At 58.9% G+C, this 24,619-nt stretch overlaps 6 protein-coding genes across 6 annotated transcripts; 3 read left to right on the top strand and 3 right to left on the bottom strand.

The window, feature by feature from the left end:
- Positions 1-964: 964 nt before the first annotated feature.
- EHS24_006115 (uncharacterized protein) lies at positions 965-6,753 on the top strand (the record flags this gene model as incomplete). The annotated part of the gene is made up of 5 exons (XM_028621588.1): positions 965-2,437; positions 2,503-2,569; positions 2,666-3,214; positions 3,260-3,507; positions 3,553-6,753. The coding sequence occupies 5 exons, from the start codon at positions 965-967 to the stop codon at positions 6,751-6,753; spliced, it is 5,538 nt and encodes a 1,845-aa protein (XP_028478040.1).
- A 238-nt stretch (positions 6,754-6,991) lies between these two features.
- Positions 6,992-9,389, bottom strand: EHS24_006114 (uncharacterized protein; the record flags this gene model as incomplete). Its single annotated transcript, XM_028621587.1, has 2 exons — positions 6,992-8,883; positions 8,936-9,389. 2 exons carry the CDS (start codon positions 9,387-9,389, stop codon positions 6,992-6,994), a joined length of 2,346 nt encoding a protein of 781 aa, XP_028478039.1.
- Positions 9,390-10,085: 696 nt separating this feature from the next.
- On the bottom strand, positions 10,086-11,458 carry EHS24_006113 (uncharacterized protein; the record flags this gene model as incomplete). Its single annotated transcript, XM_028621586.1, has 5 exons — positions 10,086-10,328; positions 10,374-10,858; positions 10,900-11,158; positions 11,221-11,303; positions 11,347-11,458. The coding sequence occupies 5 exons, from the start codon at positions 11,456-11,458 to the stop codon at positions 10,086-10,088; spliced, it is 1,182 nt and encodes a 393-aa protein (XP_028478038.1).
- Positions 11,459-13,317: 1,859 nt separating this feature from the next.
- Positions 13,318-15,337, top strand: EHS24_006112 (uncharacterized protein; the record flags this gene model as incomplete). Its single annotated transcript, XM_028621585.1, has 3 exons — positions 13,318-13,493; positions 13,593-14,181; positions 14,297-15,337. The coding sequence occupies 3 exons, from the start codon at positions 13,318-13,320 to the stop codon at positions 15,335-15,337; spliced, it is 1,806 nt and encodes a 601-aa protein (XP_028478037.1).
- A 2,910-nt stretch (positions 15,338-18,247) lies between these two features.
- EHS24_006111 (uncharacterized protein) lies at positions 18,248-18,765 on the bottom strand (the record flags this gene model as incomplete). The annotated part of the gene is made up of 4 exons (XM_028621584.1): positions 18,248-18,309; positions 18,360-18,406; positions 18,456-18,554; positions 18,614-18,765. The coding sequence occupies 4 exons, from the start codon at positions 18,763-18,765 to the stop codon at positions 18,248-18,250; spliced, it is 360 nt and encodes a 119-aa protein (XP_028478036.1).
- Positions 18,766-21,237: 2,472 nt separating this feature from the next.
- EHS24_006110 (uncharacterized protein) lies at positions 21,238-24,342 on the top strand (the record flags this gene model as incomplete). Its single annotated transcript, XM_028621583.1, has 12 exons — positions 21,238-21,394; positions 21,442-21,455; positions 21,527-21,791; positions 21,848-21,889; positions 21,928-21,999; positions 22,049-22,270; positions 22,319-22,474; positions 22,526-22,609; positions 22,665-22,710; positions 22,775-22,934; positions 23,009-23,813; positions 23,879-24,342. The coding sequence occupies 12 exons, from the start codon at positions 21,238-21,240 to the stop codon at positions 24,340-24,342; spliced, it is 2,487 nt and encodes an 828-aa protein (XP_028478035.1).
- Between the last annotated feature and the right edge of the window lie 277 nt (positions 24,343-24,619).

The following is a 24,619-nucleotide window of genomic DNA, read 5'->3' as shown; positions in this document are numbered from 1 at the left end:
GTGGCGCCCAAAAAGGTAAAAGAAACCGGCAGGCCGGCGGCCGCGGCGCAGGACGTGGGGTACGTGGGACGCACGCGGCCCCTCCAGTGCGGGCACGAGGGCATATGCGATGCAGAGCGGTTACATGCTGCTGCTGGCTGCTGCCACGACTGAAACATATTTCCAGAGTGAGGCCAGTCAGGGCGGGACGGCCATGCGGCCAGCCAAGCAAAAGTGCGTGTGAGGAGTGTGCCGTCAGTTGGGACACTGCACATCGTCGCTTCCTGGTGCCTACATCACTCGGGCGATCTGGCTCGCTCTCTCTCTCTGGTCTAGTTGATCTGTCTCGAGAGCTCGCGTGGTTCCTGTGTTGCTCGCTAGCTGGGATCCAAAGAACATCACCAGACAGGCCAAGCGGGGTTGTATGCTGTATTATTGTTGCAACAAGGCTCTCTCGTCCTATGTGGGTCCTCTATGGGATATCCATAAACAAACGTTTTATGAAGGGAGAGGAAGGCCTCCCCACCCCCCCCCCCTCCCTAGAAACCTCTTCCAAAGGAACCTGCAAGCTGCCGGCTCGCTCGCCTGATATCGCCTGCCTGTCTTCGGCAGAAAGAATTCTCCGAGTGGCGAAAAGCACAACGAGATGCATCAAGCGTGCATCGTATGCGTAGGCCCTGGGGGGACAGAATCCAGCACGACCGATACTGGACGACTAAATGACGTGTCGTGAATCCTATCAGATCATGAAGCCGGACTTGGAAGTCCCACCCAAAAGACCCACGGGCGGTTGCGTCTGGCGCGCAGCCGCCGCGCAGCCGTAGCCGGACGCGGGCAGACGCTGGGTACGCTGGACGACGATACGAATAATGTGAGGTATACTAGGCACCCCCTCCCCCCCTAACGCAAGCTATAGCTCGACGGCGAGATCTCTCCATCGCTCTCGTCTTCTCTCTTCTCAACCACCTTTGCCACCACCATCGCCATGCCGCCCGACCCACTCAAGGGGCCTTCCCCACCTGTATCCACAGACAGCGGTCGTTCACTCCGCTCCCCTCAAAAGCCACAGACACCTCGTTCTACACGCTCATCCGCCTCGGCGACCTCAAAACCAATGCACTCCCACAACGAAAAGCCACCGTCCTCGACAACCTCGCGCCAGTCACCCCAGCGCAAAGCCGACGCTCCTCGCAAGCGCAAGCCCACATTCGTCTCCTGCATCACCTTTCCGGAGAACATGCCCATGCCAGCGCCCGCAGTCAAGGAGGAAGGCGAGCCACAGCGCAGCCAGCGCAAGTCAAAAGTCGACGCTCTTAACAAGCTTGATCGGGCGGGTACGCCCACGACGGTGGCGGCTGGTCCCACTGCGACATCCTTTGTTCCACCACCACCGCCGCCAGCTGGACCATCCGTCACTCGCAACCCACTCAAACGTCTGCGTGTCCCCAACCCGCCCTTTGACCTGGCCTCGGTGCGCACTCGTGCTCCTCCCGGCGTCGACGACGGCGACCACCCAGGCCCGAGCCATGAGCCCCGTGCGTTCGACTTGCCAACATGTCCGACCTATCACCCGACGCCCGAGCAGTTCCGCGACCCGATGGCATACGTCGAGAGCATCTCACCCGAAGCCAAAAAGTATGGTATCTGCAAGATTGTCCCACCCGAGGGCTGGCAGATGCCGTTTGAGCTCGAGACCGACCAGTTCCGCTTCACGACACGTCTGCAGCGTCTCAACTCGATCGAGGCCGCGTCTCGCGCCAAAATCAACTTTCTCGAGCAGCTCAGCATGTACCACAAGCAGCAGGGAGATGCCAAGGCCCACATCCCTATCGTGGACCACCGGCTCGTCGACCTGTGGCGACTGCGCAAGGAAGTGAACAAGCTCGGTGGCATCGATGAAGTCAACCGTCTCAGAGCGTGGACCAAGATCACCGAGATGCTTGGCTTCAACGCGGCATCCATGCCCCAGATCAAGTCATCATACACCAAGATCATTCTTCCCTTTGAAAACTGGGCTTTACGAGCAAAGTCATATCCCGAGTCACCCTTGACTCCGCTGCCAGGCAGTGCGAACGGCAAGCCGCCTCCGGGCTCGGGAGTCCAGGCGACGCCGGATACGCCCACAGTCGCGGCGACCGGCGGACGTACAGCCGGGATGCGAACCTCGCCACGCGGGCGCATGTCTGCGCTGGCTGGCGGCCCAGGCGGATCGGCACTTGCTGCTGTGATGACTGCTGCCGACAACCAGCCAGAGGCAGGCCCATCAAACTCATCAGACTCGGGCCTCGCCGCTCCGATCCGCATCAAGGTGCCAGTGATCCCATCCAGCCAGCGAAGCACTCGCAGCAGCCAGAGCAGTGACTCGGAGCTCACGGAGCTTAGCGAGGAGGAGTCGACACGCACAGGAGGATCGCAGACATCTACCCCTGAACAGCCAACAAAGTACGAAAAGGGCGACGTAAGTGACACCGGGCAACGAGCCAAGCCGCAGCGCAGCAGCAAAAAAAGCTAATCGCCTCGTAGGTATGTGAAATCTGCACATTAGGCAACAATGCGCCAAAGATCCTTCTCTGCGACGGATGCGACCGAGGTAAGTGTGGTGGCGATGCATACGGATGGTGGTTGGGTGGCCCTGTCCGCATCCGTCGGACCCGCCTAAGGTACAGCTTGGGGCTAACTGTTTCAGGGTTTCACACTTTTTGTCTGGACCCCCCACTTCAGGCGATTCCCACCAACGAGTGGTACTGCACGGCCTGTCTTCTTGGTAACGGGGACGACTATGGGTTTGACGAGGGAGAGGAGCACTCCATTCCGAGCTTCCAGGCGCGTGACGCCGCCTTCACCAAAGCATGGTTCAACCGCTACGTGCCCACCCACTCGCCAGCCTCGCCGCTCACGCGCAAGATTGGCAACGCCACCGTCAACGAGCGTGATGTGGAGCGTGAGTTCTGGCGGCTAGTCGAGAGCCAGGACGACACGGTCGAGGTTGAATATGGGGCCGATGTCCACTCTACCACCCATGGCAGTGCGGCTCCCACGCTGGAGACCAACCCGTTGAGCAAGTACGCAAAGGACCCATGGAACCTCAACAACATTGCCATTGTCCGTGACTCGCTCCTGCGATACATCAAGTCGGACATTTCGGGCATGACTGTCCCGTGGATCTACGTTGGGATGCTCTTCTCGGCGTTCTGCTGGCACAACGAAGACCACTACACCTACAGTGTCAACTACAGTGAGTTTGGCATATCCCCGTACATGTGTGGCTGACACTGCGCAGTGTTCTGGGGCGAAACCAAGACATGGTACGGCATTCCCGGCGACAGCGCCGAGAAGTTTGAGGAGGCGATCAAGAGCGAGGCGCCAGAGCTCTTTGAACGCCAGCCGTCGCTTCTGTACCAACTCACCACGATCATGAACCCGGGACGGCTGCAAGAGGAAGGCGTGCCCGTGTACGCGTGCGACCAGCGACCAAACGAGTTTGTCATCACCTTCCCCAAGGCATACCACTGCGGCTTCAACCACGGCGTGAGTTGAAGTGCCAGAGAGCGTTTGACAACTGACAATATCTAGTTGAACTTTAACGAGGCGGTCAACTTTGCGCTGCCGGACTGGCTTGCCCTCGGCTGCGAGTCGGTCGAGCGGTACAGCTTGCACGCCAAACCTTCGGTCTTTTCTCACGAGGAACTCTTGATCACCATTACGCTCTACTCGGACACGATCAAGACGGCTCTGTGGCTGCAGGACAGCCTGCGACTCATGGTCGAAGACGAGTCGGCACGACGGAAAAAGTTGCGGGCGGCCCTCCCTGACCTTGTCGAAACGCTTAGCGAGGAGGACGTTCCCGAGGAGGAGTACCAGTGCTACGTGTGCAAGGGCTTCTGCTACCTAGCGCAGATGACCTGCTCGTGCACCAAGCTCGTTTCCTGCCTGGAGCACTACGACTTGTTGTGCTTGTGCCCGACCGCGAAGCGGACGCTGCGCAAACGCTACTCGGAGAACCAGCTGGAGGACATTCTCGACATTGTCGTGGCTCGCGCTGCCCAGCCTGATCAGTGGAGCAAGCGCGCCGACGCCGCTCTGGCTGTTGCCCGCCCGCAGCTCAAAACTATCCGCCAGCTCGTTGCCGACGGAGACCGCATGCCCCACGACCTGCCCGGACTGGAAGACCTCCGTGCGTTCCTCGACCGCGCCAACGCATGGGTCGACAAGGCCACTGCCGTCTGCACCCGCAAGAGCACCGGCCGCCGCCGCAAGGGCCGGCAGAGTGAGCCTACTGCCACGGTACTCGATGACGACGACGTGGACCGCAGTGCTGTCGCGATCAACGCGCTGCTTGACGAGGCCAGCAAGCTGGCCTTTGACGCCCCCGAGATTCTCCAGCTGCGCCAGATGATGTCCTCCCTCGACGGGTTCCGGGAGCAGGCCAAGGCGATCCTGGCGACGTCGGACCTGGACCTCGACTATGAGCAGTGCAAGACTGCGCTCATCCTTGGCCAGAGCCTGAACGTCGAGCTCCCCGAGGTGGCTGACCTCACCAAGATTGTGGCTCGCCTTAGGTGGTACCACAAGGTCGAGGAGGAGGTTGACGACCGTACATTGCAGTACGACGACATTGTTGGCCTCCTCGAGCAGGCCGACGAGTACGAGGTGCCGCCACACCACGCCGGTGTGGTTGAGCTGCGCCGTCGCGAGAAGAAGGGCCGCGAGTGGAAGGAGGCTGTCGACCAGCTCCTCGCCTCGCCCAAGATCTCCATCGACGCCGTGTCAGCCCTTATCGAGGGTCAAGAGTACACTCCAACGTCCGTTGAGACAATGCGCCAGCTGGAGAACATTCGCAAGACGGCGCAGAGCTGGCAGGCTACCGCGTCCAGCTTGCTGCAATCGCAGGGCACTGTCGGCTCGGCCACGCGTCTGTGCAAGGCCGTCCGAACCGCTTCGGGCCCCCTCAAGCGCATCGACATTCCCGAGATTGCCGACCTGCAAGCTGAGATTGACTTTAACAGCAAGTGGCTCGCTGGCGTCGCCAAGCACCTCGGTGTCCAGGTCAACAAGGTCCACACATCACTCACTAACCTCGTGCGCGAGATTGAGGACCACCTGGCGATTGACGACGACTACCCCAATGGCCACCACGCGTGTTTCTGTCGCTCGGCGCCCCAAGGTCACATGGTGACCTGTGGAACGTGTCTCGGCGAGTACCACCCCAAGTGTGTCGGCATTACAGTCAAGTCTGCGTCAGGCATTGCTGCGGCCGCGCGCAACTTTGAGTGCCAGATGTGCCAGCACTTGCAGTACGACGACCGACCGTCGTTCAATGACCTCGCGCACTATGCCGACCCCGTCAAGTGGGACTTTGTCCTCCGTCCATCCGAGGTGGACTTGCTCGACTCGACGCTCCAGTCTGTGGTGCGGTACGCGAGCCTCGTGGTCCCGATCATCGACCCGTTACGGCCTGCCGCCAAGCCGACGCTCCAGCAGATCGGCCACCTGTTGCGTAAGATCTGGACACTTCCCGTCCAGCTCGACGCGGTCAACGTCGCGACCAAGGAGCACGTCATTTTCGAGGACTGGCTGTACCGCAAGATGCGCGACACTGTCGACGGCGGTCCGGCGACCAAGTCGACCAACACCCGTTCCCGTGCACGCAAGCCAAAGTTTACCTTTACCAAGGCAAACCCCCATACGTTTAGCTGCCTCTGCACCGCCGAGCCGCTCGACCACTTGCTCACTGTCGTGTGCTCCAAATGCGAGCAGGGCTTCCACCTCTCGTGTGCGCAGGCGCCTATCAGCGTTGCCAACTCGACGTCGCGGGGTGGGTGGCGCTGCCCCTTCTGCACCGTCAAGAGCGGCAAGGCTCCCCCCCGTGGTCTCGACCTGCGCGTGCAACTGTCCGACAAGATCGGTACCCAAGAGTATGTCGACTGGCGTAAAGTGCTGTTCACGTATTCCGAGGACCCCATCCCCGTCATCTTGCCCGACAACCCTGCGTGCATCACCCTCGAGGCGACTCGCTTCCAGGGCCCCTCGTTGCCAGACAACTTTGAGCGTCCAGTCTGGACAGAGGCTGAGGAGACTGACGGACGTCGCAAGCGCCGCAAGACGGACTCGGTCCTTCTCCCTGCCGTCGGTAATGGTAGCGTCGCTGGGCCGTCGAGCGCGAGCCCCAGCCCAGTCGTCAAGCCCATGCTGGCGCCCCCGCCTGCGCATGCCGCTCCTCCTCCACCGCCACACCAGCTCTTAGCCCCGCTCAGCCCTGCACCCTCGCACTCGTCAACAGCGTCGTCGTCGTACCACCCGGCACCCAACCAGCCGGCGCAGAACGTGCGTTCCAACGGACGCTTGTTCTACCCCACCCACTCGATCGTCCCGTGGTCCAACTCGAACATGTTCTCGCAGTTCCAGCTGAACGGTAACGGCTCGGGCTCTGCCTCTGGCTCGCCCCCTGCCGGTGCGCCCAGCGCGCCAGGCGCGCCCATGCACGCGCGCTACCCCAGCTCGGCGTCGCCCCCTTCCCACCACGCACCCGCACCGTACCCCGGTGCGTCGTCGTCGCGCGCCCAGCCAGTGACCGCCACGGCCTACCCGACCGCACCCGGTGCCGCGCCGTACCCGACACACGCTATGGCTACGGTCCCCGCAAAGCGCGCGTACGCCGACGCGGCGGCGGACAGCCTGCACCCGGCCGACGCGTATGCCGACACCCTCCCGCCGCCGGCCAAGCGCTCATCTCATGCCAGCCCTTCGTCGCGCTCGCCTCCTCAGTACGAGTGAATAGTGGGCCCGACGGCCAAAATTGGGTTATTTTAGTTTATTATTGTTTCTCTTCCACCTTGCTCGTCCTCCCCCCCTTTTTTTGTCTCTTTCTCCTGTATTGACTGAGGAATGGATGCATTGTACCTGTAGCAGACGCGCCGGTACCAGTACCAGGGGGCAAGGGCTATGGAGAGGGTATGTTGTTCCTTTGTTTTCCTCTCTTATTCTCTTCTTTTCTACAAACTACTCGGGCCACCTATGATGACTGAATAGCGTTGTCGTCGTCGCCGCCGCCACGCGCCATGAGGAGGTCCTCGGGGTGCTTGTCGCTGACCATGAGGTGCGCTTCGGGTACGATACGGTTCTGCGAGGCAATGTCGACGTCGTGCGTGACCTTGGCCTCAAAGTGGAGGGTCCACGAAGGGAGGAGCTTGCGCGCCGACACCTGGTCCGAGGACAGCGGCGTGCCGTACGTGAAGGGTGCGGTGAAGAAGAAGCAGCCGAGCACAAGCGACGAGAGAACGGCAAGGACAATGAGACCGTTGCGCGGGACGTACGCACGGTGGGCCGGGCGGAGACGAGTGCGCAGGCCAGCAGCCGAAATGGGGTAGTTGACCGCCTCGACGAGGACAAAGTTGAGCACACTGCCGGCAACAAGGGCCGAGGCGAGATGCGCAGGGAGGTAGTGGTGGACGAAACGTTGGCGCTCCATGGTGTAGAAGGGGAAGTAGTGGAAGGCCCATGCGCCGACGAAGAATCCAGTGTTGCGGTACAGGCGGTTGCGGACGTCCTCCTCGATAGGCTCAACACCGCGACGGCGGGCGAGGAGGTCGGCGCCGACGACACCGATGAAGATGGACAGGGCAATAGAGCAGATCCACCAGTCGAGGAGGTTGCCGACCATGTAGATCTGCTGCTGCTGCTCGTTCTCGGTCCAGAACGACACGCCGTTCAGGCAGAATGGCCATTCAATGGGAGTCGACGCGTAAGGGTGTGACGACGAGAGACCCGAGTTGTGCTGGAGCATGAGGATCTGCAGCTCAAACCACTTCTTGAAGAAGTTCATCTTGGCGGGCGTCTTGGGCTCAACCTGGGCGGTGCGGTTGCGGAAGTCGATGCCTTGGCCGTCGGCGATAATCTCGCCACCGTACCACAGAGTACTACGCTCGGGGGCATTCTTGTTGCCGTTGACCTCCTGCTGGCCGGAGGCCCAGTCGGGCAGAGCGTGCTTGTGGGTCCACAGGAAGACGCGAGTCTTCATGTGCAGGACCTTGAAGTGGGACGACAGAGTCTTGATGGCCTCGCCGTCGTGCGCGTCGGGAACCAAGAGCTGGAAGTAGGTCTCCTCGACGCGCTCAGTGTCGTCGCGGTTGATCGTGGTAAACTCCTGGTTCGTGGGCATCGACGGGGAAGCGACGTCATGGGTGAGAAGGAGCGTGTTGGTGCCGACGTGGAGGAACTGGACGATGTCGGCGTGGCGGACAACGCGACCACGGCCATGGTCAGGAATGTCGTGAGTAGGGATGACCTGCCAGTGGTTGTTGGTGTCGTTGTGCGGGTAGCAAGTAACCTGCTGGCCCTGCGACGAAATACGGTTGTCAGGGTAGCGGAGGGGGTACTTGTCCTCGTGCGAGTGGAGCATCTCCTTGGTGTCCTTGTGAACCAAGGTGATGGTGTCATAGTAGCGGACCTCCTGCGAGTTGAGGAGAAGCTCGTTACCAGAAAGAGTCTCCTGGAACTGAGGCGACATGAAGGTGTCACCGGGTCCAGAGTACTTGAGGATCTTGAAGTGGACCCAGAAGAAAGAGAGGTAGAGGATGAAAGGAATGACGATGAGGCCAATGGCGCGGTAAACAAAGTGACGCCACCAGTAGGACATGCTGAAGCCGCGCCTGACGTCGAGAATGCCCCAGAGGTCCCAGAGGACAGCGGCACCGACAGTAAGGAATGTGAACAGGCCGACCATCTTGCAGCCCAGAGTGCACGCGAGGGAGGCTCCGGTGGCCAGCATCCAGAACCACCACTCGCGGGTGAACTCGCGGTAGCGCATCTGGTGGAACTTGACATAGCAGAAGAGCGAGCAGGTCATGAAGAGGACAAGTGCAGCGTCGAGGAGGATCAGACGGGTCTGGGTGACGTGGCCGTTGTCTGCCGGTCAGGTTTCGTCTCTGCGACACCTGCTCGCTCGCTCGCTACTCACCAAAGAGAATAAGGAAGGCGGAGAAGGCAGAAATGGCAATGGGGTAGCCACTCTCGCGCATGATGGCGTACACAAGAGGGATCGTAGCCGAGCCCATGATAGCGATAAACGAGCGCATACCGACGTAGGGGACGTTGGACTCTGTGTAGCTGTCACCAATCGAGGTGAAGCCAAAGTTGCCATCGTAGCCGACAAACCAGCCCGCAAGCGCGTTAAGCATCTTGGCCAGGGGCGGGTGGACGTCAAAGTAGTACTCGCGTCGCAGGTACTGGCTAGCAAAGCCGCCAAAGTGCACCTCGTCAAAGACAACCTGGTCCGGGTGACCGATGCCCCAGAAGCGCACGATGGCTGCGACGACGGTCAACACCGTGCAGACGGCCCAGCTTGTGAGGCGCTCGGAACGGATGTCCTGCGCGCCCACGGCAGGGCGGGGGTCATCCTCGCGGTGCTGCATGGTCAGCCGTGACGTCCTGACATTGAGGAAAGGGGAACGCAAGGCATGCGAGCTGGGTGAGGCATCCGAGCTTGTCTGAGTCTGGCCACTGGGGTGCTGGTGTCTGGTGTGTTGCCTGGCATCGCTCTCCGTGTCGCCGGACACCCCATGGCGTTGTACGCCGGCCAGGTTCAACCATTCCGCCGTCATACTGCAGACGCACAGGCCCGAGATGACTTCCCGATCCAGTGGCCAGTGGAGGGTTCAACGTACCTTCTCATCTTCGCTGTACCGTTCCACCGTGTGTGGAAGAGATGGACTAGCCCCGCGGGGACGCCTGTGGCGCACCTGGACGGACATGATGGTGGATGAAAGAGAAACCAGTGAGAGAATAGAGGTATGAAGTGGACGGCAGGGATGAGCTGTCATTGCCCTGCTGGATCCCGTCGCGTCGCCAAATACGCGCGCAGCAGGAAAAGGCAACGTGGCACTGTGAATCCGGGGCACCACACGCCTTTTTGGGTCGGTCAACCATCCATTATGTGCTGGATACCTATGCATAGCACATAGGCCCTGCAGTGTGCGGTCCTAGGTCTTGTATATCCTTTTTGAGTGCTGCTCTAGTGTGCATGCATAAGCTGTATGTGCAACATTCAATGGGGCTTGTACTCGGCTGCAGTATTGTTGATGGACAACTGCCACCTCCCCCCTCCCGCTTCACTTCTGCGCCGCAGCGGCGTCCGCAGCCTGCAGCCGTGTCCACTCGACCAGTGCGGCCATCGTGAGTCCTTGGCCGTATGGCATGGGGACTAGACGGATGTCTTTGTAGAACTGGATCGTTTCGCCGATTGGCGTGCCATACGAGACGTTGACAACCGTGCCATCAGCTTGGATGTTCGGGAGAATCGCCGCCAGAGCCTTTTGGGCAGAGGGCAGGTAGTGAGCGCGATCCAGCAAGCCCTGTTTGTTAGTCAAGAGCCACCCGCTAGCCGCAAGCAGGCTCACCGTGCGGACACCCATCAGGATACCGGCTGCAAAACCTGCTGTGCCGCTGACCTCGAGATAGGAGGTAGGATCGTCGAGGATGGTATGCCAGAGTCCACCGACGTCCTGGCATTCGAGGAGTGCGTCGACCTGGCGCCTATACGTCGACACCAGGGTACGACGCGTGGGATCGTTCTCTTTCCAGTTGGGGTGACCATCGAGGATCTCCAACAGGAGCGGAATGGCATACGTGATCCAACTGTTACCGCGGGCCCACAGTGCACGCGCAAAGTTGTGGCCTCGACCGTCCTCGGTGAACTGCCAACCATGGAACCAGAGGCCTGACACCGTGTCTTGAAGATAGTGGATGTGGATGAGGCACTGGTACTTTACCTCTTCAATGTATTCAGGTCGATTAAGGAGGACACCGATACGAGCGAGGGGAACAACGGTCATGAAAAGCGTGTCGTCCCACAGCTGATCCTTATTGGGTACGCGGTACGTGACTGGAGTAAGCAAAGTCCAAGGAGCCAAGGTTGGTACCAACTGTGTTGGAATCCGCCTTCCTTTGTCCTTGCAAGCCCGTTCATGGCCCACTCGGCCCATTCTTCAGCCCATGCGCTCCAGCGCTCGTCCTTTACGCGTCCATCAAGCAGGTATGATGAAATCGAGTACAGAGGCGCCATTGTGTTGATGTTCTTCGGGGCGCCCTTTCCGTCCGTCTGCTTCCACTGGAGCTCATACCAGTCCAGCACGGTCTTGAGAGAGTAGGCTGCCTCTGAGGATGATGGACGCGCAGCAGAGTGCTGGTCGTTAGGTCTGGCTCAAGCGCTTCACGCTCGGGTCATGTCACGGAAGGGATGCTCACATTGTACAGCACGGCAAGTGCAACACCCTGGTTCCAGTCCCAAGCTGTCCATTCCTTCTGGTTGATCACCTTCCCCTCCGGGGCTGCAGAGAGTTAGTCGCCGACCTCTAGCCCAAGAATACCCACTGGTGACAATTGCAGTTCCGTCCAGGTCCTTCAGGTGAACCAGTGAATCGGTAAGCAAGCGGACGAGTTCGTTGACTCGTTCCGTCGAGAGCTGGAGCTGGGTTGCGGACATGGCGGGCTGTGATGGCTTGCAAGGGCAAGGAGGATGTCTTAATCAGTTTGATGTACAGATACAACAAATGCTGATGCTGCGTGAGTACAGCGACACCATGGTCAATGTGGGCTGGGACTTCGTTTGAGTATTCGTGCTCTCTCGGCCAACTCCGACGTCCGGCCCGGAGCGGGCCGTGAACTCACACAGTTGTTACTCTGTAGCCCAGGTGGCAATCCGTTGTGTTGCATCGCGACAGCCCAACAACATTAAATTAGTGGTGATGAGTGCTTAAGATGTTGAGAGTAAGTGCAGATGTGCAGATGCATGCCTCGACCCGGCCAGCTGAGCCTAATAACGTGTCGACGGGGTATGGGGGTGGCTAACCTGGGATACCCCTTCCTCGTGGGCGTCAAGTGACCACAAGGCCCCAACGCGTCTGTACGTCTGTACATACGCCTGTGCGTGTGGCGCTCTATGCATTGCGCATTGTGAGAGGTTTGACGCCCTCACGGTTATTGCTGTACTGCATATATCCAGAGCGCGCAGCGCAACTGCTCCAGCCAGGGTTATCCTGGTCGGTCAGATCACCGGGGGCTGTTGTCCGACGAGTCGTCCGTTGGAGGCAGCAATCAGCTCACACTCCTATCCGCCCTGTTCCGTGGAAGCGGCTTATACCTGACATAAGAGTGGGGAAGTGGGAAGGTGGGGACCCAGATTGTCTTCAGGGGGGATGACTAGCTGTCAACCAATACCATACCGGAACTGTGTGGCACGGAGAGGAGGCTAGATCCTTCGCCACAAGGGCTGGTATGTGTATCGTCAGTGTGTGTCGTCGGTTCAGGATATCAGGATAGCGAGTCACTTGGCATTACACAGAGGTCCAGAGGGCACCCGAATAAACGAGGAGCTGCTTGGCACCTGGCACCACGCGTTCCAGGCATGATGGCAACTGCGGTGATCGATGGCAGGTGGGGGACCACGACGCACAGGCGCTCGTTTTCCGCTCCCAAAGGAGGTCCAGAGGCTTGGCGTCCTGGCGCGTCAATCTGAGAAGGCAGGACCAACGCGAGGTAGTGGCGTGCAACGCACCTATTTCTTGGGCGCAATCCAACCCTTCGACACTGTTCGCCGTAAGAGGGTCGGCAGGCCACCTATCACTCGGCTGCAGCGTTCAGTGACATTGAAGAAGAGCTTACAGACTATTTACGATGAATGTCACTGTAAGTCGGTTGAGGGCTTAGAGACATAGATGCGGATATAGTTACCAGGCCAGTTGCAATATTGGACTGTCTTCCTAGCTCATGTTCGGCAAGAGTACCGACTTGGTGCGGCGCAAGACTGATCGGACAGATCAACCATACCATGGAGAATTCCCGTATCTTTTGCCATACGCTCCTCCTGCCGGAAATCCCAAGACCCACTCTGAAGGCGTCTTCTTGAACCCTAAACCATTCTGTCTGCCCACTATCTGACTGACAGCCATTCGAACGCATGGTGATATGTGCTGCACACTATGGGTGCCAAGTCCTCGCCGTTAGGCAAAACAAGGCCGTAGCATCCGTTCACTGATCGCCGCCGATTCGGGCCGAGCGAACGAACCCACTGGTACCTGCCATCAGAGATAGAGGAGATACAGTACGCAGAAGGTGAGGGCGGCTTTGCATCCCGGGCACATGAGGATCGGATGTGACCGAGGGTGGTGGCTGGCCTTCCTGTGGCTCTTTCCAAGTGGCACGACCAGGCACCCAACATCCCGCCATATAGCTAACCAGTCTGGTGTATGCGCTACCGTGTTTCTCCCCACACACCAAGCGCCTCAGTAACCACGCTCCTCAGTCTCAAGGTAGTGCACCAGCATCAACACAACTGTGGTCACAATGACGACCGACGACACGGGGTTTACCTCCCACGACCATAAGGCTGCGGACAAGCCCTTCGATGAGAAGGCCCCCCATGAGACCACTGTGGCCGTCATGGTCCCAGATGACCACCAGTATCTTACCCCGACCGAGGAGGAGTTTGTTACCCTCCGTCGTGTGCCTGCTGCCATGCCGTGAGTCCGTAACCGGGGGGGGGGGGGGGGGGGGGGCATGTGGTGTGGCTTCTCGGCAATGGGGACAAGGAACAAATGTGCTGACGGTTGCCTCGCCAGTCTCGTGGCCATCCTCATGTGCTTTGTCGAATTTACCGAGCGCGCCTCATACTATGGCTGCTCGGGTCCATTCAACAACTTTATCAACAAGCCTCTGCCCGCTGGTGGCTCTGGCACTGGCGCGGTCGCCAAGGGCCCTGCTGGCACTAACCAGTCTGCTGGTGCTCTTGGGCTTGGGTCTGTTCCTGCTTCGGCCCTCGTCAAGATGTTTACGTTCCTTGCGTACATCATCCCCATTTTCGGTGGCATCATCGCCGACACGAAATGGGGTCGCTTCAAGACCATTTGCGTCGGCACCGCCATTGGTGGTATCGCCCACGTTCTTCTCGTCATCCCTGCCATCCCGGCTGTCATCCAACGCCCCGATGGCTCGCTTGGAGCGTTCATCATCTCGATCATCATTCTTGCGTTTGCCACTGGCTTCATTAAGCCCTCGCTTGGACCTCTTCTCTGTGACCAGTCGCCCGTGAAGGTACCGACAATCTCGCATACCAAACAGGGCGAGAGGGTCATTGTCGACCCGACATTGACCGTTGAGCGCTACCTCCTGTTCTTCTACGGCGCAATCAACGTCGGCTCGTGTTTCCAGGTAAGTTGGTCCGCGGGGGTCATTTGTTGTGGTAGGGGTTGTAGGTGGTGTAGCATGTCACCCTACAGTACTCGACTCATCACACTCTTGCTATAACAGACCGCTGACATGCCAGCTTGCCACGCAGTACGCTGAGCGCCTTGTGGGATTCTGGCTTGCCTATCTGTTGCCTGGAGTCCTGTATTGCTGTCTCCCCCTTCTTCTCATTTGGCTCAGCCCACGTCTCGTCAAGATTCCCCCCCAAGGAACAGTCGTTCCTGATGTCTGGCGCGCCTTCAAGATGTGCTGCAAGGACGGTGGCTGGCGCAGGATGGGCCGTGGAGGTGACTCCTTCTGGGACAAGGCCAAGCCGTCAAAGGTGATGGAGAGCGGCCAAGTGGAGCGTCTGCCCAACATTCACTGGGACGACGCGTTTGTGGATGAGATTCGCCAGACGTTCTCTGCTTGCATCACCTTCCTTCTCATTCCCATCTTCACGCTCGCCAATGGCGGCATGGGAAACCAGCTCAACGACATGTCCGTCGCCATGACCCTCAACGGCGTTCCCAACGACCTGCTCAGCACGTTCAACGCCATCACCATCATCGCGTTTACCCCCATTATTACCTACGGGTTCTACCCGCTCATGGAGAAGATGGGCTATCCTATCCGTCCCATGATGCGCATGTGTATCGGATTCCTGCTCTCCACTGTGGGCTGTATCTTTGCCGCCGTCATCCAGGACCGGGTGTACAAGACCTCCCCCTGCGGCAGGTACGCCACGACCTGTGACGAGGTGTCGCCCGTCTCGCTCTGGTGGCAGCTTCCTCCCATCTTCTTCCCAGCTGTCGGCGAGCTCTTTGTGAACGTCACCTCGTTTGAACTCGCGTACACTCGCTCCCCTCACCGCATGAAGGGTCTGGTGTTTGCTCTCGCGCTCTCCAACTCGGCCGTTGCCTCTGCAATCTCCATGGCATGCTCCAAGGCCATTGCCGACCCCAACCTCGTCATCCCCTGGATTGTACTTGCTGTCGCTTCTGCCCTCTGCGCAATCCTGTTCCCGACGTACTTCAAGAACCTCGATGACTTTGACTTCCAGTGGAGCACGGAGGAGAGGGATGCCATCGAGGCTCGTAAGACGCAGCCAAAGGACATCGAGGATAGCGACAAGTACTAGTGGGAGAGTTTCTTTGCCAATCTTGGTGGTGGAGCGAGGGACCAGATGGTGGGGCAGGGGGGTTGTATACCAAGTGATCTAGGCTGCGGTCGATTATTCAGTTGAATTTATGGAATGTGATGGTTGCGAGCAATCAACAGGGTGGGGTATTGGAAAAGAACTGAAGTGGCGCATAGAAGTAACTCACTCTGTTTCCATGACCACCGGTTTAATAAGTGTGGCTCCACTATCACATCCTTGAGTTTGGCATTGCATCCTGGTCACCACAAAGTGGTAATTTCTTTTTCATAATTCTTATGTTACCTGTCACCTTATCAACCTCTACGTCCACAACAGATCCCCTGTCTCCCCATACCTTGCAAGACAGTTCACCTATGCATGACCTAATTAATGCATGACCTTGCTCTTCCTATATGTCTCGTCAACTGCTCAGATCCCAAGCTTAAATACTTCACTTGTCATTGTTCGACCAACCACGCTTCCCCGCAAACAACAGGTCAGTGACTCTCCAAATATGAGGAGTGCGTGTGCTCTACAGTCAGAAAACGTAGTCCTTGCCTTGGGTCTACATAGCTACCAGTGTGGCAACCCAACGCATCCCCGCGATTTCTGCCACGAATATATGTACAACAAACTGCCACACTCTCATGCCAAAGTGGCATTTTGACTTTCAGTCAGGTTTATCCGATAGTGCGACGCCACAAAGTTCTGCTGTCAGCACACAACAGAGGCTATCGGACAGCCGTCGACCACACTCTCACTTAGACGATGTCACTTTGGCGAACTCGCATCCCCCCATTCTGGAACAAGAGTGAGCGCCGAGAATGCAGACTACCTTGGCCGTTGGCTTCCCTCGACGCCACAGGCCCCCGTCCGCCTCAGGTTGCTTCCGGCGACACCTGGGGTGTGCGGAACAAAAGGAACGGAGGACCTAACCAAAATGAACAATGGACGCCTGGAATGTGGCGGGGTGCAGATGCGGGAATAGTGAGGACAAGAAGGCCAGGCCATTATGCATTATGAAGTGGAGCACCGGCGACGGTATGTGGCACGTCTCTGCATTGTTAAGCCGTAACGGCGAGGAATGGCGGCAAGATGTGTAGCCATGTCGACGTGGATGTCCGTGCCGAACCTATAGTGCCAAGTGACAGCCATGTCCGGTGTCACCGCAAGTTTGATGACAGTAACCGCCAGTACCCGCCCATAACCAGTGAGGGACAGAAGTGGGGAGTGGACGTTTCTGGTGTACCTGTCCACAAAAGGGCTGGACTCCACGCGGACCCACAGCATAGCGCGAGGGCGACAGGGTGGGAAATTACGCACTCCTGTAAAGTCGAGGGGCGAGGTTGCGAGAATACGAGGTTTAGGGGAGCCGAATACAGTGCTGAACGTTGGACCCGTCGGCAAGAGCGAGACTACCGCTCCCGGAGCCGCATCGGCCATGTGGGCGCATCAATGCCGGCGGGTATGGTCAGGTCAGTCCCTGTCTCGCACTAGCAGTGACTTTGGAAACGAATATGCCCCAGAGATCCAGATATTGAGGCCCAGATGACAGCATGACGGCAAGGAAGTCGTAGACATGTGCAGACCCTCCTTGTGCTGTAGGCCGGGACTGCAAATGCAATTATGGCGGTGACGCCTATAACGTTATGCCTCACGCATTTGTGGCCCTGGACATCGTCATTAGATGGTCTGGGGTGCTACTACTGCTTCACAATCCGGCTGGAGTGCTGGAGTATGTAGCGGTGCCACCTAACATACGATTGCGGGAAACACACATCCCAAGGCTGACATGATACGAGAATGTCAGCACGTGAGGGACCTGCGTGGTTCGGACCGTCTGTTGCGGAGCCGCCGCCACTGTCACTACTGCATGGCATGGCCCCATCGAGGCCGTTGGCGTTGAGACAGAGGTACAGAGGCCATGTCTGCCATCCCCAAGTCTCCAGTAGGCCCCTCAAAAACAGCCCGCCCCACCAGTTGGTGTCCCAACTGGTAAAGCCGCAGAAAGCAGGCGCGCGCAGCCAGAAAAAAAAAAAGAGAAAAAAGGGACCGTTTACCCGTCCATGTTTCTCAGTTGCGTGTGTGCCTCGAGATTGTTCTCCGACGGCCAGAAAAAAGTTGCAGTCTAGCCGAAGGCTGCAGATCTTGTGTGGACGCCTCGCGACGCCTCTGACGCGGGTGGTACCTCGCCCCCCGGCGCGTGCGGTCAGAGGGACATCCAGGCGCGGTCCATGTCACCTGAGTGTGGCGGTTTCGAGGCGTCCCTGCCGAGTTGCCGATCCGCTGCGTTTGCGCGCATGTGGGCCCTTCCCAGCGATCCAGCGAGATCCAGCGACAAACTCTCCGCGCCTCCAAGCGCCGACGTTCTCCTCCAGCCCACGCATCTCACGGGCCCGGAAGGGGCCAGCACACCGCCGATAACCGGCCGGGCCGGTGATTATCCCTAGTACATGGCGGAATATTTTTGGGCCTGCGCCACCAAAACGAGGCAGATCATCGTGGCGCCCGCACGGTGGCGAGTGGGTCACTGCATCTTGACGAGCACGGCGTCCATTTTATTCCGTCTCTTCTTGGCAGCACACACACTTCCAGCGGCAGTCGGTCCGTCTCCGTAGCTCAACGGGCGGGTGTACATGTCCGCTCCGTACAGCCGCTGATATCGCTGCCTCATGTTAACGGCCTCATGGGTCCATGGGGCGAGCATGTGTATCCCGCCAGGTTATCCCGTGTCTCGGCGTGTTGGGAGCCTGTCGAAGGTTTTTGTGATGAAGAGTGGATGTCGGCAACTCACGCCGCGTCCACCCGTGGGGCATTCAGACACGTCGCGGAGGAATGTAACGGTGTGTCATCGCGGCAAGCAGTGCGTGCTGTGATCGCTGATCATATTGGATCTCATTTGTCTGGGCACTACTCCATAGCCTGCGGGATGATCAGGTCAAGGTCTCTGAATGAGTGATATGAATTCGCCACTAGAAAAACTGTGGACTAGTGCCACCTCAGGATCAACCAAGTGACTCACTTTGGCGATCACGTTGACAGTCTAGCACCTTGCGCATCTCCACCCGTCTGCACGTGTGTGCCCTGTGTGTCTGTGTACGTGTGTTCCGAGACTCACACGACCGGCGCCTGCTTCTTGGTCCGGCCGGTGTCAAGACACCGAGTGTCGGCCTGTTGGCCTCTGCTGGGAGATGGCTGTGCCATGGCGGCGCCACAGCTGCGTTTTGCCATTAGCGTTTAACCCTCGGGGGATGAAACGACTGATCGCGCACTGACAGAGTGTGGACGGCCTGGGGAGTGCTGGACGTGCTGGACGCGTGCTGTGCGTGCGCTTGCCGAGCGGTTGTGCCCATTTTGGGATTACCCTTGCAGCCTATTTCCTTGACGTTCCTTAGATTAATTGCCAGAACTTCAGGGCGGGACGGCATAACTGGCGCCACAGGTATCCGCCATGACGCCGGCGCCGTGGAAGGGGATCAGCGTCGACGTCAGTGGCGCGCGACCAGCACAACGGCGGCCAGGTCCGCATTCCTGCAAAATGGAGTTTTGCGTGGCCAGCGACGCACGCCCGGCGCGCCGGCGATTGTCATTCCGCGTACCCGCGTCTGCTTGACACGTCCGCTGGTGGATCAGTGATCAGTGGCGTTCACACATGTCGAACACGATCCCCCAACAGATGGACAATGGTGTGGCATCGGCTTGCTGACCGGTCCGCGTTTCGGCCTGGAATGTTGTGGAATGGACTTGTACCCTTTTGCCCTCCTTTCCGTGATCCGTGAGCTGCGCGCAGGTGGGAAGCACAAGTGCACTAGTAGACAAAACAAGACAGACGGGCGCGGCACCGACTCCCCTCACCTCGAGCCCCAGAAACACCAGCACAGGGGTAATGGGATGCCTCTCGTCTCCATGTCCTCTAGTGCTAGCAGGCAGCTGCACCACATTGACCGGTGGGCTTGGCAACACCGGTCGGCAGCTTAGGTGTCAGTTGTTTGGCCGAAACACCGTTAAGAGCACATGTACATTCCCATGTGCCCTTGTGGCATAGAGAGGCGTGCGTGCGTCCATGTGTCCTCGCTCTCCTGCCACAATGGTTTTGTCCAGTATGCCAAGCTATTGCTATTCGCACTCGTGCCGGCGTTGAGATTATTGAGAGCACGTTGACTCCTGGTGCGAAGACGTTCCCTTCTTTGGGATGCATAGTGGTTAAGGGCCTAGCGACGCCCGAACAGCCAGTGCACTCTCAAGTCCACTCTGCGTGTCCCTTCTCCCCCACCCCGTCCAGTCCTGAGACCGCGACCCCTGCCCTCCGCTAGCCGGGAAGCCCCCTCCATCATAGGTACGCCCCAGGACTTGGTGGACCCAAATAGCTGGCCGTCCATACGACAGTAGTGGCAACATGCGGACGGGGTGGGACGGCGGTGGGGGACGGCAATGGGCGGACGGGGTGCCGCGCTATTGGGGAGAATTTTCGTGGTACGGTATGCACCAACGGGGCGGGCGGGGCCGTGGTTTCCATCTAAACGCGGGTATGATACATGAGCGACGACGCCAAGGGTGTGCCCAAGTAAAACATGCACGACGACGCGGGCCGATAGATCGGGCGGCGGGGGTGGAATATCGGTGGATTCTGGAGACGCGGAATAGTCGTTTGGCAGAGTGGTGCATGTGTCACAGAGCGCCACCGAAAAAGCATCAGATCGACGTCCGGCGAATGCATCGCATCATTCCAGGCTGCGCAAAGACGCCACGGGGGGCGTGCGTGCCGTCCGGTGTGTGGACGGGGCAGAGTGTTTCCGGGTGGGCCCATATTTTCCTTTTGGTCCCTGGAAAACCCGGCGGCAAGGGGAGGAACGGACCGGCAGACGACGGCAGGGCCCACAGCCGGCGCGGGTGACCGAGAGGCGGTGGGCGGTGTGGGCGCGCGGGTGTGGGCGGGTGGGGTGGTGGGGTTTGGGCGGAATAGAGAAAACACTGCGTGGCAGTTGAGTGAGTGAGCGAGAGAATAGCAGCAGTGACACGACACAGACAGGTGTGCAGATGTTCTGGCGCTGCACACGATGGGGTTCCGAGTGGATTGCTGGACGGTGTCTTTGTTATCTATGCGCACAGGGCGACGATCTGCAGGCTCTGTTGATAACATTTCGGGCATGTCGAGAAAACGGACGGCAGGCGAGACCCTTTGGGAGCCATTTTTGGTGCAGGTCGCGGCAACTCAGAGGCTAATTATCCGAAGCGAGGCGTTTTTGCTCGGAAAAGTCAATATTGTTTATCCGAAGGCGTGGCGGCTGAGCGCGCGACACTAACAACCGTGGGCCCGGCGCGCGGGCGGGCGGCGCGCGGCGGCGGGGGGGGGGTTGAGCTCGTCGGTCCCTCTGTCGATCCTTTCCTTTGTTGCTCTACAATCCTATCGATAGCAGCCCCTTTCCAGCATTCTCTTCATCCCCAACCAACCATCCTCATCACAGTAGCGAGCTTTGCTATTCCTGTGCCCCTTTTTCGTCCATTCCCCTTTCACGACCCACGCGTTCCACCCCATCGCCGCATCACACATTCCGCTTCCACCTGGTGCCCAGAACTGCAACTCCCTGGTGCGTTCCCCCTTCATCACCTTTGCCGTCGTCAACCTCCCCTACCGTCCACCCCGCCGTCCACTTTTCCTTTGAGAGGTGCAGCGCCCCGGCCATCCTGCCTCTTTGCCGGAATCCCAATAGACCCCAAGAGACTGACCCAACAATTTGCAGGCCATCAATCTCCACATTGTCATCCTCTCATCACCACACATCCACCTCTTCGTCTTTTGCCGTCCACCATTTCGAGGCATTCCACAATCCACATTCCACACTCTACGCACTCTTCGCACTCTCTTCACACTTCTACGCACTCTACCCCCTCCCCTCGCCATGACCACTGCTCAGCCAGAGGTCAGGCCACGCACCTCACCGAGCATCTCGCGCTCGCCAACATCACCGACAAAGTCCAGCCAGTCGGCCCTCCTCCAGTGCAACTGCGGACGTACCTTCACTCGTGTTGAGAACTTGAGGAGACACCAGCGCTCACGTAAGCTCTATTCTCTGTCGCTTCAGAACCTCGCTAACGTTGCACAGATGAGGACAGTCGTGTGCGTATTACTCACAGCGCCCCCAAGCCCGGCGCTCCTCTGGTTGCCACCACCATACTGACCCGTCGCAGCGTCTCGCGTGCACCATCTGCAGCCGCACCTTTAACCGCCCCGATGTCCTCAAGCGTCATCTACGTACGCACCGTGGGGCGTCTGCATCGGCACGTTCAGGGGACTCGCCCCCGCGGGAGACGAGCTCGTCTAGCCGCTCGCTTGGTGAACCCAGCCACCAGATGAGCAACTCTCCATCCCCCAACGGTGGAAACGGTGTCCTCCTGCCCCCACGGCTGTACCAAAATGGACGTCGCCAGAATGGCGACCTTCCTCCCATTGAGAGTGAGCACACCGGCACACGCACTTTCGCACCTGGCCTTCCCTCGCTGACAATGCAGCCCTCCTCCCCCGCACCACCACCATGGACCTCAACTCTCCTCGTAAGTGCCGACTTTTATGACCCTCGCTAATTTTCTAGTGGCTCGCATCCCCCCGTCGTTCCCAATGGACGCGCCGTTGCCACTGCCTCACTTTGACTCTAGTCCGCGTGGTGGGTTATACCATATCAAATTTGAGCATCCGCCGCTGACCATGTCTAGACCCCAGTTTCTTGTCTGTTCTCCAGGAGACCGCCCAGGAGCTGCCGTGGAGCGAGCTGGCCTCGCTTGAGGCAACATTGTCTGCGTCCAACGAGCCTGGATCAAGCTTTTCGTTTTACGATGCCCTTCAGCCCACACCCAGGCGCAACGCTTCGAGCCTCTCCCCGCCGCTTGCCTCCCCCTCGAGCTTGTCGCCCAAGCGGGCTGTAATGGACAGCTGGCGTGAGTGTCTGCAACTGATCCAGTGAACACATCGCTGACTTGGTTTAGCATCGTACAATGGCAGTAGGAGCCGGCTTCACGGCATGGGTACGGAAGGACGTATTTCCGAAGTCACGCGCGACCCAGCACTTGACCCCAAGCTGTCGCCATGGTCTCGGTTCTGGCTTGACGACGCCTTGTATGCCAAGGTCAAGAACAGCCTCAGTAAGTTTCGGGTGGGCATCCGCTAGGGCGGCCCGCTGACGCGACCCACAGGCCCAGCAGCGTCCATGCCCGGCCGTGACACGGCCGCATTCCGCATGCCAGAGTCTCTTTTCACGGTCAACACTCTGATCAGCGGTGAGTGCCATTCGGCGGCCGGTTTGTGGCAAACTCCATGCTCATCCAATACCAGTCTACTTCAACAGCTTCTACCCCCAGATGCCTATCCTGCACTTGCCGTGAGTTCAAAGGGGCCTCCCTCTTGTCCGAACATCATGGCGGGCGAGCTGACCCGTGCCACAGGACGTTCGACATTGCCCAGGCGCCACCACTTCTCGTTGCGGGGTTCATCTGCATTGGCGCGAGCATGTCGCACATCCCCGGCTCACGACCCTTCTCCGTCGAGATGGTTGAGATTATCCGACGCACCCTGTCGGTTCTGTTCGAGGTGGACCCGCAGAACGTGAGTTGGGCAGATTCCCCGGGGGGGGAAAGGGGGGGAGGTGGCGTGGCTCCGCAGCTGACACTTGTCCTTAGCTTCGCAACGCCGACTACGTTCACGTCCTGCTCCTCAACTGCACCGCAGGTATCTTGAGCGGCCACCAGCGCTCGTTTGAACTGGCCGAGATTTCACGCGGCATGCTCATTCAGCTTTGCCGCAAGATGAAGCTCCTCGACTCGCCCGTCCATGCGCAGCACCTGTACTCGAACCTCCCTTCGAACCTCCACGAGCGCTGGCGTTTCTGGATTTCCATGGAGAGGAGCAAGCGTCTGGGAATTGCCATCTTCCTGTTTGATTCGATGTTCCCCTCGTTCATGGATGCCCCCAGCCAGCTGTCTCAGGGCGAGATGCTCTCAACCGGCCTCCCCTGTGACGACCACTACTGGAACGCACCGACCGCGGAGGAGTGGGTCGGCCGACTTGATGGCAAGTCTCTCCCGTCGTCCAACTTCTTTGTTACGGGCGTCACCAACCTCCTGGTCCCCCGTTACGCTCGCCCGGCTCCCCCTCCCCTGCGTGCCCTCAACCCCTTTGCGTCGCTGTGCCTCATCAACGCGCTGCACCACCACATTTGGGAGTTCCGCTCCCAGTTGTCAGTGTACCGCTCGATCGGTGTCGTGATGACTCTGTGGCACCCGGACGAGCCCGACAAGCAGCCCGATCTGCAGCACGGTTTCGAGGGTCGTCGTCGTTGGCTCGAGGATGCCCTCGATGGCTGGCGCGACGAGTACTACGACGAGGACTCGTACAGCCCTCTCAGCATTGCTGGAAAGGTGCTTTACCACCTCGGCCACATTGCCCTCCGCACCCACCTGCGCGACTTGTACGCCATTGCTAGCAGTGAGTTCTTTTTTTTCCCCTTTACTTTTCCGTACATTTATTGCACCTGTACTGACTTTGTTTAGAACACGGATCCCAGCAATCGGCATTCAAGTTCTGGGTTCGCTCGGCCGACGCTCCCGTTGCTGCCGAGCACGCGGCGCGCCTCCTGTCAGTCGTGGGCTTCCCCGACGCCAGCGACAACCGCTACGCGCCCACGGGCGTGTTCATGGCCGTCCTCACGCTGTGGGTCTTTTTGAAGTACCACGGCGCGGCCATCCACCCGACGATGGACACGCGCGAGCTGCGTCGTGTCTTTGGCGGTCACTTCCCCACTGCGCACACGGTCCTCAAGGCCGGCATGAAGTACATGGTCGACAACCGCAGCTGGAAGATTTGTTCTGCGTTTGCCATCGTCCTGGCCAAAATGGTCGACAACGAGGACTTGCCAGGCATGTCGCCCAGGCCCAACCTTTCGCCCAGGCCACCAAACCTCTCGCCCAGGCCCCCAAGCGACGGATCGCGCTCGCACTCTGCCCGCTCACTATAAACCATTGTGCAGAAAAAAACAAACAAACAATAAATTCTGCACGCGCACACCAACGGACTCCCTATAGACAAGAACACTCATTCCCTCCCATATTATGTTGTACGCATCCTTAAAGTCTCCTTCTTTAAGTCTCCTTTGTATCCACAGGCACCCCTCGTGACCATGCATGACGTCCGAGGTCTCCCAAACAAGCACCAGTTGCAGCGAGAAAGGAAAAGGCATAGGGCTTGGTGGCACATAACATAACGTCTTCGTTCTACTTAACTACAACAGGGGG

The sequence above is a fragment of the Apiotrichum porosum genome, assembly GCF_003942205.1.
Source record: "Apiotrichum porosum strain DSM 27194 chromosome Unknown scaffold_3, whole genome shotgun sequence".
Lineage (NCBI taxonomy): Eukaryota > Fungi > Basidiomycota > Tremellomycetes > Trichosporonales > Trichosporonaceae > Apiotrichum > Apiotrichum porosum.
Note: the sequence above shows the minus strand (reverse complement) of the source record. Positions and strands in the feature narration are given on the sequence as shown.